A 14,009-nucleotide genomic window follows, 5' to 3' on the forward strand; every position below is an offset into this window, starting at 1 on the left:
GTGTGTGTGTGTGTGTGTGTGTGTGTGTGTGTGTGTGTGTGTGTGTGTTTTATAGAGGCTTCCTTGGCTGGGCCGGAGCCAGGCTGTGGTGGACGAGTACCTGGCCTTTCTGGGTAACCTGGTGTCAGCACAGACTGTCTACTTGTGTGCCTGCCTTAACATGGTGGTCTACCACTTCACCCCCAGTATGTTACTCTGACTGGTATTGAATTAATCATGATTGATAAACGTGTTACAGTAGTAGGCCGGTCGACAGGATGGAAAGGAAATACATGACTGTCAGATGTATATATGTGATAAATAGTCACAAATTCTGTTAGATGTGAAGAACAAACAAAAGTCAAGAATATTTTCAGGTAGTGCTGAGCTTCTGGTGACTCGGCTCCATGTTTGCACATTTCTGTGTAGTCGATGATAGACCTTTCCCAGCTTCAGTCTGAAAAAGAACACCGGTCACACATAATTGTGTTATCCTTTTAAATTAACACCAAACATTGCAAGTTTATGAGGAGCAGGACTGATAACTTTCACTGCTTAGCTCCTAAATTAATGTTAGTGTTATATTTTTAGCGATCGCCACTAACTTAATGGTAACTGAAGAGATGAAGGGTTAAATGATTAATGCTAATGTGTGTGACGGCCAGGTTAACTTTTATGATAACTGTTTAATACTTCAGTGTTGTGGAAATGGGAACTTTACTAACCCTTGAAATTCTGCATGTCAACTCCTCCTCCGTGTTCAGGTGTAATGAGGGGAGGGGTTGTGTGCAGACGGGCAGCTGTGTGACAGCTGGATGAGGCAAAGACAGTGTCTGTACTGTAACCAATGAGTATCTGATCTGATAGTCAGTTTTTGACAACCCTGTACAGTATTGTTGTCTTTCTTGTTGTCGTCTCTGTTGCATGATGGAGAAACAACTTGTGTGTTTTTTCAGAGAGAGTGACCATCTGTGAAGGAGGAGTGGATATCTCCGATTCAGATGATGAAGATGAGAGTATGTTTTTTCTCTTCTCCTATGAAGTGCTGGTTTCAGACATCTTAACCTTGCAGTGGTTCACAAAGAAGCGAGATGCAGGTGTGCTTTGTAAAGCATCGTTATGTTCACTAAGAGCTTGTATGGCTTTTTTTTTCTAAGATCTACCCAGAAACTTCGATCACTGTCACCAGGCGCTGCAGCTCATCATCAGATACGTGCCCTCGTAAGTCTGTGTCACCTGTTATTCTGCTGGCTGCTGTTTTTGGCCTTTAAACTCTGAATTTGTACATTTGAGCTTTGATTCATCACTGGACTTGTCTGTGGAGGACCCCGAGTGACAAAATAAATTATTTAAAGGCACCATTAAATAATTCATTAACATTGGAATTAATGAAACAAATATTTAATTACTTAATTAAATGCACATTGATTTCATTTAGAAGCATTTAATAAATTATTTATTTATTTCAAATTGTACTTAATTATTGACACATTTAATTAATTATTTAATAACGTTAAGCATACTTGTTTCAGTCGCCCATTCTGAATCACAACTAACATTAAAAACATGTTTAAGGAGAAGAGAGCAAATAAATAATCAGTGATCAGTAATCTTTATAGAAAGAGACATCACTGGTTTCTGTCATGTAGTAACTGTTAGGTTTACGTGTACAAAGCTTGTGAGACACAGATTTCAAAATGTTTGACTAATATTTTAATTGTGAATATTAATCATGAGGCTAAACGGGCAGTCCAGCTGCCGCCATCACGGAGTGAGGTCAGCATATCCAGGATATCTTTCGGTTATCTGGAATCACTGACCCTAACACTGGGAGCAGGATAAACGGTCACATGAAGCAGGTTATCAGCTCTCTGAGTTAACTCAGCTTCACGGCCACATGAAAGTGTCGGCAGCATCAAACGAATCTAACGGTCATCTACGAATCGAATTCATGGGTCATATCGATATTCTTTTACTAAAAACCAACCTTGTTAGTGCCAGCTATTCCAGAGATGTGAAACTCTACAGTAAACAGACAATAAAATATAGCAGTCTCAGGCAACACTGTTGTAAAAGAGGTGGACACTTGAGTTTGTCACAGATCAGAGTGGAATGAATGTGATTGGTTGAACAGGTGTTCATGATGTGTGTTATCTGCATTTCCATCAGTGTAAGAGACTCAGCAGCAGAACAACATTTATATATTTAACAAATCACCAGATGAATCCACGCGTGTTCCCGTGACAATGCCACGCACTGTCTGCGCAGTGATTTTAGTACAGCATTTAAAACATGTTCCCCACATCATTCTTCAAACACTTCAAACATGCTGTAAATAAAAGACTGAGTGAAAACATGGCACTTCCAGCTGATTTATAATCGCAATGATCAAACCTGCTGTTTGAGTTTGTGTTGTCTCAGCTGCAGACTCGCTGCTGTTTAAAGGTTTGAGAGCAAAGATTTCATATAAAACACAGACTCGGTCTATGTACACATTTGACATGAGGTCAGTAATTAGAGTGTCTGTGTCCTGTTCTAAGATCATATATGTAAAATTGTTCTTGGCCAACATGAGACAGTTAAATATAGTTGTGTCTGTGACTTTATATTACTGATAGCCATCAGGGAAACACAAAGACTGGAGGCAGACGGGCTGTATTCATCATCAACACATTTCCATGTGTTTCACAGTTTTACAGCAGGACCCTGCTGTGCATTAGACAGCTGGCACTTTTGTAACTTACTGGCGATATGAGTGTTTACGTTTTTCATTACAAAAAAGTTGTCGGACTTTTTAACTAAAGTTAACTTGGAACACCGGGGCTGTGAGCTCGGTACACTCTGTTCACGGTACGCTCCGCTAACAGTCAGCTGGAACGTTGCCGGAAACATCATGTTCTATGTTGACAACCTGACCAGAGATGTGAAGATTACGCCACTACATTTTGAAATGCATTCTGGGATACCTGCTTCCCCACACTACCACCAGTTCATAGTGATTGATTATCTAGGATCGACCTGTCTTGATTAACTTTGCACAGTAACCAATCAGATGTTAGACAAGCTGCAGCGGCAGCATTAACCCCGCCCCGGGTTTGCTGGGTGAGGCTGACAGATAACATTGATTCAAGAACACAGCCGCAGGGCCAGGAGTGCCAAAAAAATCATTAAATAATTAATTACATTTGTCATTAATGAAATAATTAAATGTGTCATGAATTAAATACAATTTGGAATAAATAAACACATAATTTATTAAATGTTTTAAATGAAATGAATGGGCATTTATTGAATTATTTAAATATTTATTTAATTAATTCCAATTTTAATGAATTAATGAAAGATTTAATTAATTATTTAATGGTGTATTTAATCAATTCCTTTTGGCACTCCTGGTCCTCCATATTCTTTCAACCCCTTTGTGTGTAAAGGTTGTAATGTCTCTAGTGCTGTGACTTCACAAAACCTCACAAAACCACGGGGTTGGTGGTACTGACCTTTAATAAACTGCAGTATTGTCCACATGTTCACATGCTAGGTATGTTTTTGGTAGTCATAACATGAGCAAGTATGATATAGATATCCAGCTAGCTTTAAATCTGACAAAATCCCATTTCCAAATCTGCCCACGGATTTGATTTAACTAGCTTATCTTTTCCCTTTAAGGTGGTATTCTTATCTTGTAATTGCTGCAAGTGTATTTCTTCCCTTTTGTCTCAGCAGGCTTTATTATAGTATAACTTGCCTTCTTCTTCTTATTTGACATTAATTTACCTACTAATACAAACAAGTAGCCACTAGCTTGTTACTGTAAAAAAAGTTATCTTGTAACTAATGTTGTTGCATAAATGGATACTTTGTATACACTTTGTTTTATTTGATGTCAGTCAGCCTGCATTGTGGCGTCACTGTGATTTTCACCCCTCGTGTTACATTTTTTTAATGTTTTTGTAATGTAAAGATTTTTCCTCTTCTTTTAGCACAAGTCGCTTTCTGATGCCCATTTTGCAAGAAAACTTTCCCTTCATACAGAAATCCTCAAGAACACTGGTAAGATACAGGCAAGACCCTGACGTCCCCGTACTATTAATAGGCTGTGGTCTATAATTTAAAGAGTCCACTCTGTCTTCTTTGTAGATCATTGTTAAAACTTCTTCCTTCCAGGAGGTGCTATTTCCCTTTTCATTTCACCTAATTAAATGTCCTTACATAATTTCATCTTTTTTGTTTCATTATTATTTTGTTTTAGATCTCTTGCTAATAACCTCTAAAGTTGTATTTATTGTAGTTCATAACAGACTGGGATCTCTAGTCTTAATAACAGCTCTTTCAGCTTAATGTGTTTTTATTGATCCTTTGAGACGTCATTTTGTACCTCTGAATATTTTTGTGTTTAAATGTGTGTTTGTTTGTTTAATTTGGGTCCTATCAAAGGCTTTTTAATGTAACTTTTTGTAGATTAGACATTGAGGAGATAAAAAAGACTGTACAAAATGGGACGTCATCAGTTTTATCAAAAAAGCTTTTGATTCTTTTTCAAAGTGTACGTCTCTGTTAACTGATGGATGCTTTACAGGAGTGTTACGTCCATAACCTCCTGAGGATAACAGTGTACGTCCCCTCCATTCGACGAGACCTACTTGAGCTGATCATTGGAAAACTGCTGAAGCTGGATGTGAGTGGTGCACCTCCAAATTCTGCTATTTGTAGTTTAATTTGAACGTAACAGTAGTAACTCAACATGAGTTGTGTGGTAGGTGCTCAGGTAGGTTTATTAAGTTTTGGATAGTGATACAGTTTGTCTGATTTTGTCTCTGGTTATCGCTGTAGTGCAGAGCTTTCATTCAAGTGGTTTAACAAAAGAAGCTGCATCCATACAGGGAGTGATTCAGTCATCGCGCATCATTTTGAGGCTCCAGTTTCATAGATAATCCTTTAATGGCTGTATCTCACTCAGCACTGTCCTGCACTCTTATTGGTAGTTGCTTCAGCGCGTGGAAGTTCAGAGAAGTTTCTGGTCCTGCCCTCTTCACTTCTCCAGCTCAAAGATAAGAGACAGCGCTCATATCCCACTGATTTGGTGCCTGTCCATTGGGTTTCACCACAGTGGAGTCTGGACTGTTTTCTCTGCTTATGTGCCAAATAACCATTTCATGTCTTTTTCGAGTCTCGGGTGCTGTTTGGCAGTGTGACTGAGACCTGCAGTTTATGTCCATAGAAATCACCAGCATGAGCATGCACTTAGTAACAAACAACCTAGGTCACAAGTCAATAATTGTGTTATTAACATCAGATCTGCCGCCGAGTCCTGTTGAACTTGTTAGCCCGTGGAATGTGGAGGTAGCTGACAGGCCGAGTCTGGAAAGGCTGAAGCAAAAATGTGGGTATGGGAGTAATTCACTGAGAGCCTGGAGCAATAATTTTGGTCTTCCTTGAGACGTTTCGGTCACATAACTTCCTGCTCACCGCATCACTGGTTCCCTTTTGAATTCAGAGTCCATTTCAAGATTGTGGTTCTGACTTTTAGAGCTCTTCATGGAGAAGCATCAGCTTACATCAGTCAACTTTCATAGCTATGCATCTCCAGCAGGTTCCTGAGGCCTTGTGATCAGGGCCTACTTATTGTACCTAAACTAAAAGAGACAGAGCTTTTGCAACAGTAGCCCCCAGACTCTGAAACTCTCTCTCCCTGAATTTGATATATGTGTACTCTGTGATTCCACCGAGTCACAAGTGGACTTGATTAATGTGGAATCACCGACAGTACCTCCGGATCAACACTTGCCAGGATACTGGAGAGGAAAGTATCAGTTAGTCGAATCTTGGATCCAGGAGGAACAATGCGGTTATGGAACACACGGGACTTTAGAGAGACAAAATTACACAAAAGTATCATCTTTCAAAAACTTATGGACCTTGTTGTATAGTCTCTTAGAGGCCTGTCAATACCAAAATATGTAGAAACGTATGCATGCAAATAAATTAGTCATATCTGACTTATCTGTTGCAGAAGGACATGTTCAGACATAAAATTGATCAATTCATTTTTTTCTGAACAAGTAGCATCAGTTCACACATCACCTGCTGCTTTCTTCTGGAAACTGGTGAGATATGTCAAAGGTGCACATGTGTGCGGTACATTTTAGGTGAACGCATCCCGCACACATATTGAGGAGGCTGAAGAAAACCGAGTGCAGACCCAGAAAGCAGAGGAGCAGACTGAGGAGTGTCTTTTTGACATGGTAAGAGCCAGCAGGGTTTGATGAAAGTAATGTTTTTCCACAGATAAAATAAAAATGACTTATTCCAAAGCATATGAATAATTGTCATGACAGTGAATAAATTAAATAACTTAAGAAGTCAACGTTTTCGGCCAGCATGTATGAGAGCTCAAATGAAACTGTAGTTGGGTTAGGTTATTGGACATTTTTGGCACATGTGAAATCTGATGTGCAGGAGGTGACATGTTGTTGATTGTTGTGCTGTTAAATCAGCGACAGTTTTTTAAAACCAAGTTTTCAGGCTTTAAGGGAAAAAACACCAATATAGAAAATGTCAATAAATGTACTTTCTGCGTAAAACATAACGACTCTGCACAAAATGTCAGGCTGCTGTTCTTTTAAAAGAGTCTGGGTGTACTAGTGGTGCAAGTGTCAGGCTGTAGTGGGTGAGTGGGTGTAGGGTTAGGTCAGTGCAGTGGTTTAGTGTGCAGGTGATCTTGTTTAAAAAGTTCAGGGCAGTTGAGGAAAGATGACAAAGGGAAGGTCTCTGTTCCTGCAGTAACTCATAAAGCCAAATATGCAGATGATGGAGATGGCTTCATCACCGCAACTTCACCGCAGTGGACCGGAGATGATACGCTGCTTTCCAGTGGCCCATAGGCTGTCCACAAGGTTTGAAGTTCATTGGCTGACAGAAGTCATTAGTATAGACAACGATTGCAAAGGCCTTGTGGTTTTCAACAGCTGCAGATTAGTTGGAGCAATATCTGTCACACAGACACCAGCAGAGCACAAGGTACGGCCACGCGTCAGACCATAGAAGTACCAATACCAACCACCATGACTTAATGCAGTCTTGGGAGCCGATGAGGTTCAGCCAGGTGGCAGCAGTAAGGCTGAGTCAGTGGTGTCTGTGAAGCAGAAACCAAGATGGTGTCAGAACCTCCATACTGCTCTGGAGCAGATGATTGTTCCACACCTTGGCTGGTCTTTCAGGTGACCCCGAACTGGAGAGCGTGGTATGATCTACATTTTCCATTTAATAACATTTCTTGATCTAACATTCCTGGTGTTTCATGAGCACAGAGAGGTGTGTCACACTTCCTTTGCTCACATACTGTCCTCCTTTATACGTTAAAGACCCAGTAATTCATTCAGTCTTTAAGTCTGTGGTTGAACCCAACACCTCGCCACTGAAACTGCATGTGTAAGGAACCACATGAAGTCATCTGAACATGAGACCTGGGTGTGTTGGACTATAACTGAAACATCTAAGTGGACAGCCTGAATAAAACTATTCCTAGACATAAAATCTGAATAAGGAAACATGGGCAGCGTCCTGGACCCAAATTTGAATTTGTTCTCTTTATTCTTTCTTTTAATCCTGATAACCTCTGTGTGTATCCGGGTTTCTGTTAGGATGAAGACGTGTCAGCAGATGAGCCCACCAGGACGACTGTGATGGCCCATCCAGTGGCAGAAAGACTAGACACTCTCATGGCCGTGCTTATGGCTTACATCAAGGATGTCTGCTACGTCGATGGTAGATGCAGAAAAAAAGCTTTTTATACATTAAATCCATAAATATTTGGACAGTGACTATATTTTTGTCGTTTTGTCTTTATATACTACTAAAGTGCATTTAAATCAAGCAACCTTTGAAAAGGGTTTTATTTTTTTTAATAAAAATGGCTCCTAATGCATTCATGCACTACTTTAAGTAATTGAATTGAAGCTCAAAGCCTGATTCAATCACATCTTTATTGATTGATTTTAGTCCAAATACGAACCATTGTTTAACCCTGACTTCTTAAGATTAGACCATCTTTTCCAGGCCCGACTGATACTGAATCCTTCAGTTTCTAAACTTTTGTAATGTAGGAAGATGGAGAATATTTATACTAAGCTGTACGTTAATATTTTTATGTATTGTATTGTCTCGTGTTCCAGGGTCTTTTCATGCGGAAAGGACAAAGGAGCTGTACAGAGATTTGTTGACTGTATTTGACAAGCTCATTCTGCCAACACATGCTTCTTGTCATGTGCAGTACACTCTCTTTTACCTCTGCAGCTTCAAACCGGTCAGTACTCCCCACATATACTGGGACCAGTTAACTTTGGTTTTTGCATTTTACTGGCAGTCTGGGTTTCAGCGACGAGATGTACAGGCACAGGAAAGTTTCCAAACTCTTACATCTTAGATAAAGATAAAATAGATAATTTGAGAATGATTTTAAATTCAATTCTGGAGAAGAGAAGCCATATATGAGAAAAATAATAATAATAATAATATTAATTGTGTCAGTCCTCTTACTGTAGCATTCTGGATCAACTCAAGGCTTTTAAAGGAACATTTGGAGCAGCCTGGTAATTAGAAATTGTAATATTCCAGCCTAGAAGTACGATAGCTTTATCTGATGTAAACACCACTTTCTGCATCTGTAAGGGCTGCTGTACCTCACAAATGGCACAGTATGACAAAGTACAGGTGGCGTGGGTGCCTGTGGAATCAGGAGACAGACACTATCTCTACTTTCAAGATTAGGCTTCAAACTTTCCTTTTTGCTAAAGCATATAGTTAGGGCTGGACCAGGTGACCCTGGATCCTCCCTTAGTTATGCTGCAATAGACGTAGGCTGCCGGGGATTCCCATGATGCACTGGGTGTTTCTTTTTCACCTTTCTCACTGGGAGGTAGAGCTGGGCGATATGAGATTTTTTCATATCACGATATGTTTTTTTCATTTCAGGCGATAACGATATCCATCACGATATAAGCCAAATAACTATATTTGTAAGATTTAAATGTGCCGTTGCTCACAAGTAAAATGTGAAATAATCTGCAGCTTGTTTTTATTTAAATATTTATTTCCCATAATAAGTTCAACAGGGTAGATGTACTTAAGGAACATGAGACTTTTTCAGATAAATAAAGGCAAATATTGCAAACTACACAAAAGGCAGCCGCTAAAGCGTTTAAGTTTCAAAATAGAACAAACGAAACAGACTAAACTGTCAATTCCACTTAGAAACAAAATATTAATTCTACAAATAAATCTTAGTTTGTTTTACAGAAGAACAGACAAAACTGACTAACTTTTGTCAATATCAAATAAACTGAGAACTAAAAGGAAATTCTCGATCTCTCCTTGTTGTATAGCTGAGCTTTTCAAACAGTTTTAACAGTTACTTTAGTCTGACAAAAGCCGAATGGCGAATTAGCGCTTCCAGTCAGAGATTGAGCTGCACCAGTTTATTGTATTTCCAGACTTGCTTTCGGCACAATTTACAGTGCAGCTACTCTGTTTTTTGTCAGACTTGAAATAGCAGAAATACCTTCACACTACGGAACTTCTATGGCTCTTCCGTTCAACAATCTCTCCGGCGTTGGAACCATCATCTGTTTTCTCTTCGGTCACGCTCGGTTGATTTTTCTCTAGTCGGCACACTCATTTCCTCCATTACCCGGGCGGCACAAACAAATACACATGTGCGGCTTGGCACTTGTGCTGTACGTAACAAGTCACGTGACGTGACGCTGCGGCTGTGATTGGTTCGGCTCTGCGCTACTTAATTTGGATTGGCTGGGTTTTTTTTGTTTTGTTTTTTTTAAAGAGGGCAAGCGAGATGAGGTCTATCGCAATAGTTTAATTTTTCTATCGAGAAAAAGTTATTTCGCGATACATATCATTATCGTTCTATCGCCCAGCTCTACTGGGAGGGTTTAAAAAATTTATTTTCTGTTTCAAATCGGGTTTAGCTTGAATAAAGCCACATCGATTCATTCAATCCTAAATCCATTTTTAAACATAAATGTATTTTGCCAGAAACTCGGGTTAAAGCTCACGAAACTATTTCACCGCCACCAAACAGCTAAAGCAGTAAATGAGAGCAGGAAGACGGATTGTGCACAAAGATGTAAACACGGAGCGTGGGTGGAGCCCGACAGCACGTGTGCAGACACGTCGCTGCTGAACGCCGACACCTCACAGACTCTGATGCTGCAGGTTTCATCACTCGGACCAAAATTCACTGAACCAGCAGCAAAAGAAGATCAAACTACATGTTTGATCAACATCGTCATTAATTCACTCGGACTTTGGCTGTTTAGCTTCCACCACAATAAGATCTCACTTCCTGCACAGCTCTGTCTCTCTGTGTACTTCAGGAACAGCTTCCAGTCTCAGATCTCTGTTTTCTGCATTATTTGTACAGCAAAACTTCAAAAACGACTCTGGACGAGAAAGCCTCATTTCTGCTGTCAATACTGAAGAAATGTCAACTTTTACAAAACTCTCAGCTGTGTCTCTAATCAAACCTCTGTGACTTCAGCAGCATCAGGTCATGTTCAGATGCTGATTCGTGGTTTTCTTCAGTTTTTGTTCTACTGCAGAATATTTTTAAGGCTGCTGTAAAAAGTCGGGCCAGGAAAATCTGCTTCATGTTTTTCTGTTTTATGCTCACTTACTTTGACACAAAGGCCTCTGCTGTGGTGAGGTCTCACAAGTGCCAACTTTTTTTTATACATAGATATAAAAATATGTATCTGATATGGATAATGATCAGAATTATAACATTTCTCTCTGAGTCCAAATGGAATTGAATTGAATCAATTATAGAAATGAGTGATGATACGCAGCCCTAATAGAGAGTGAAGAAGAAACGCTCAGTACATCATAGGAAGGCCCCAGCAGCCTATCGCAGCAGGGATGGTCACCTGATCCAACCCTGACTATAGTCAGGAAAACACCCCACAACATAACACACCATTAGCCTGACTGATACAGGATGGATCCATCAGACCAGACTACAGTTTGCTTCTATCGTCCAGTCTTGGTGAGACTGTGGATCTGACAGGAGTGCCGCCCAGTGTGTCTCCTACTGCTGTTGTAGAGCTCTTCCATAGATTCAGGCTTTCAGAGTGCCCTGTCTCTTATATCTCAGCTGCCACTGACGTTTCTACGTATATTATATTTACTCATGTTCACGGGTAGACTGGCTTTTTCTAAATCATCCTTGTCCTCAACATTCAGAATATATGATTTATAATGCATGTATTTCTTTAGCTGGTTTATTCGTACTGACGTTTATCATTCATTACTTTGAGACGAAGAGCTTCTGGAGTTGTGTATATTATGTGTTTCCTGTGATATATGTCACAGGCCCTGGCAGAGGCCTTCTTGGATCACCTGTGGAAGATCCTGCAGAACCCGTCTCTGCCTGCTGTCCTTCGCCAGGCTGCTGCTGGATACCTGGGAAGTTTCCTGGCCCGAGCCAAGTTCATCCCATTGAGGTGAGTTTATGCGACACCTGCTTAAGACACAAATGCAGCAGGTGCAGGTTTTTAACGGGTTCTTCTCTCATTCTGTGTCAATGATGATTCCTATAGCACTGTGCGGGCCTGTCTTGATTTACTGAGCTCCTGGATCCATCAATACATCTACAGCCAGGACAGCTGTGGGAAACAAGTCTGCTGTGACGTCAGCTTGCACGGGCCCTTCTACACTTCCTGCCAGGCTGTCTTCTACACGATCATCTTCAGACACAGAGCATTGCTAGAGGCCAACATGAAGAAAGGTAGAATAGAAAACTTTGAGCTAATATCAGTTTATTTGTTTTAATTACAGGTAAAAAAAAAAAACCCAATAAAATAGCATGGGAGCAAAAATTACCTCAGGCTGCTTGGTTTAATTTACTAAAATCAGTTAGATGTAAGCACAGGTTTCAGCAATGGGTCTGAATCATTACCTGATTTAACTGTCTCTAGTGTCACATTAAAGATGTCTTATTATGTATTTTAATGGCTTTCAGCAAGGCAATTATTTGAGTTCACTCTGTAGAAATCCCTTCATTTCTGGGATGGGTGCTTTCTCTCTTCCTGCGTGCCACAACAGTGATCCTTTTTCATTTTCATGAAGTAGATGGCTGTCAGATCTGTTGAGGCCACCAGATGGGGAACAAAGATTGTTTTTAAAGCACTGTGCTGACGCACCATGACACAATGGCACACAGCATGGTGTAATAATAAAAATAATAATAATAATAATGGAGTGGATTTATATAACGCTTTTCGGGCCCTCAAAGCGCTTTACAATTCCACTATTCATTCACTCTCACATTCACACACTGGTGGAGGCAGCTACAGGTGTAGCCACAGCTGCCCTGGGGCAGACTGACAGAAGCAAGGCTGCCATATCGCGCCATCGGCCCCTCTGGCCATCACCAGTAGGCAACGGGTGAAGTGTCTTGCCCAAGGACACAATGACCGAGACTGTCCGAGCCGGGGCTCGAACCGGCAACCTTCCCGTTACAATACGAACTGCCAACTCTTTGAGCTACGATCGCCCGTTTAGGACATTTCCTGTGACTCTTCTCCCTCAGATGCCTCAGGATGTTTCTTAGAACTTGGCGTTGACTAACTTTAAGCCTCTTAACTTGAAAACTGCTTGGTCATCACCAGAAACGACGCTTTATGCAAAATTCCAGTCAGTTTGAGATATCCATGATAAAGAATAGCGCACAGTGTAAGCTGTCAGAATGAGGATTTTAGGGAAAATGTCAGACATGCTGGAATTCATTTAGACTGACTAGAACACATGAGCTTGATCATTTGTTTTTAAATCAGGTATGGTTTTTGTTTTTGATGCTCTCCGGACCTTTTGGTCACACCTTGTCGAATGTGTTCTGACTCCTCCTCACTGGGTGTGTGTACGTCAGGTCTGGAATACCTGCAGAGTCTGAACCTGGAGCAGGTGGTGATGTGTCAGCTGAATCCTCTCAGAGTCTGCCTACCTTCAATCACCAACATGTTTGCTGCCATCACAAGGTGCACATGCCCCCAAATACCATTGACCTTCCTGTAATCCTGAACCCTCTAGATTATTTTCCAGGAACTTTTCAAGAACTAAATGATTATTAGACATGCTAATATTGAGGGGGCCTCTGGTCGACTTCAAGTAAAAGCTCTACATTTGTTTTCTAACTGATGTAAAAACGCTAAAGTGTACAGCATTGTCAGTAGATCACAGTGCACGCACTAGTGTGTAGACTAGAAGAAAGTCTTTGCATCAGTTATAAAATGCTGGTATTTTTCCTCCTCGTCATTCCTACCAGCAGTTGTTTTTGTTGCAGGAAGTACCAAGTGGTGTTCTGCTACACCATCATAGAGAGGAACAACCGGTGTGTGCTGCCAGTGGTCCGCAGCTCTGCAGGAGGAGACTGTGTGACCACCAACACCAACCCACTCGACAGTTTTTTCCCCTTCGACCCCTACCTGCTCAAGAGGTACACTCATTGTTTGATTTATTTCCATTTATTTTGGTTTACGCACTCAGCAGCTAGGCTTAAGCGACATTCTTCATACTCCGATTGCTCCCTTTGTTCCCCATCACCAATACTGATACCAAAGTCTCTGGAGTGGAGGGGTCGAGTTAATGTGCACCCATGAAGATGGTGCTATCCATCCTTCACTATGACACTGGTGCTGGGGAACACCCATGGGGGAGTTTATCTCCCACTTCCACCATGATGAGAAAAGAAAATTAGTACGAGAGTAAACAAACAGCTAAAATCATATTTGCTTGAAAGTACAAAACGTACACTTTTTGTACGTTTTGTACTAAATCAGCCACTTGAAGCATGTGACTTCAGCTCCAGCAGAAGCTGGAGACATGGGGAAAATGTAACTTTTCTCACATTAAAAGAAACGAACGGGAAGCTCTGCTACGTTTCCATTATTTTCCATACGTCTGCGAAGGTTCTCAGTCATCCAGGTCATCGTGGCTGGGTACTCTTCCTTTGAAAGAGCCAA

At 40.8% G+C, this 14,009-nt stretch overlaps 1 protein-coding gene across 1 annotated transcript in view; it reads left to right on the plus strand.

Moving 5' to 3' along the window:
- The window catches only part of rrn3 (RRN3 homolog, RNA polymerase I transcription factor), a 23,538-nt gene that overhangs the window by 2,668 nt on the left and 6,861 nt on the right, over positions 1–14,009 (plus strand). The window contains exons 4-15 of the mRNA XM_005754194.1: positions 56–185; positions 936–995; positions 1,137–1,200; positions 3,960–4,029; positions 4,556–4,654; positions 6,126–6,221; positions 7,620–7,743; positions 8,151–8,281; positions 11,362–11,492; positions 11,589–11,776; positions 12,917–13,025; positions 13,331–13,483. Coding sequence (XP_005754251.1) covers positions 56–185; positions 936–995; positions 1,137–1,200; positions 3,960–4,029; positions 4,556–4,654; positions 6,126–6,221; positions 7,620–7,743; positions 8,151–8,281; positions 11,362–11,492; positions 11,589–11,776; positions 12,917–13,025; positions 13,331–13,483 — 1,355 coding nt within the window. The remainder of the gene's footprint in view (positions 1–55; positions 186–935; positions 996–1,136; positions 1,201–3,959; positions 4,030–4,555; positions 4,655–6,125; positions 6,222–7,619; positions 7,744–8,150; positions 8,282–11,361; positions 11,493–11,588; positions 11,777–12,916; positions 13,026–13,330; positions 13,484–14,009) is intronic.

Source organism: Pundamilia nyererei, unplaced genomic scaffold (genome assembly GCF_000239375.1).
Source record: "Pundamilia nyererei isolate P.nyererei 1_Seehausen unplaced genomic scaffold, PunNye1.0 scaffold00520, whole genome shotgun sequence".
NCBI lineage: Eukaryota > Metazoa > Chordata > Actinopteri > Cichliformes > Cichlidae > Pundamilia > Pundamilia nyererei.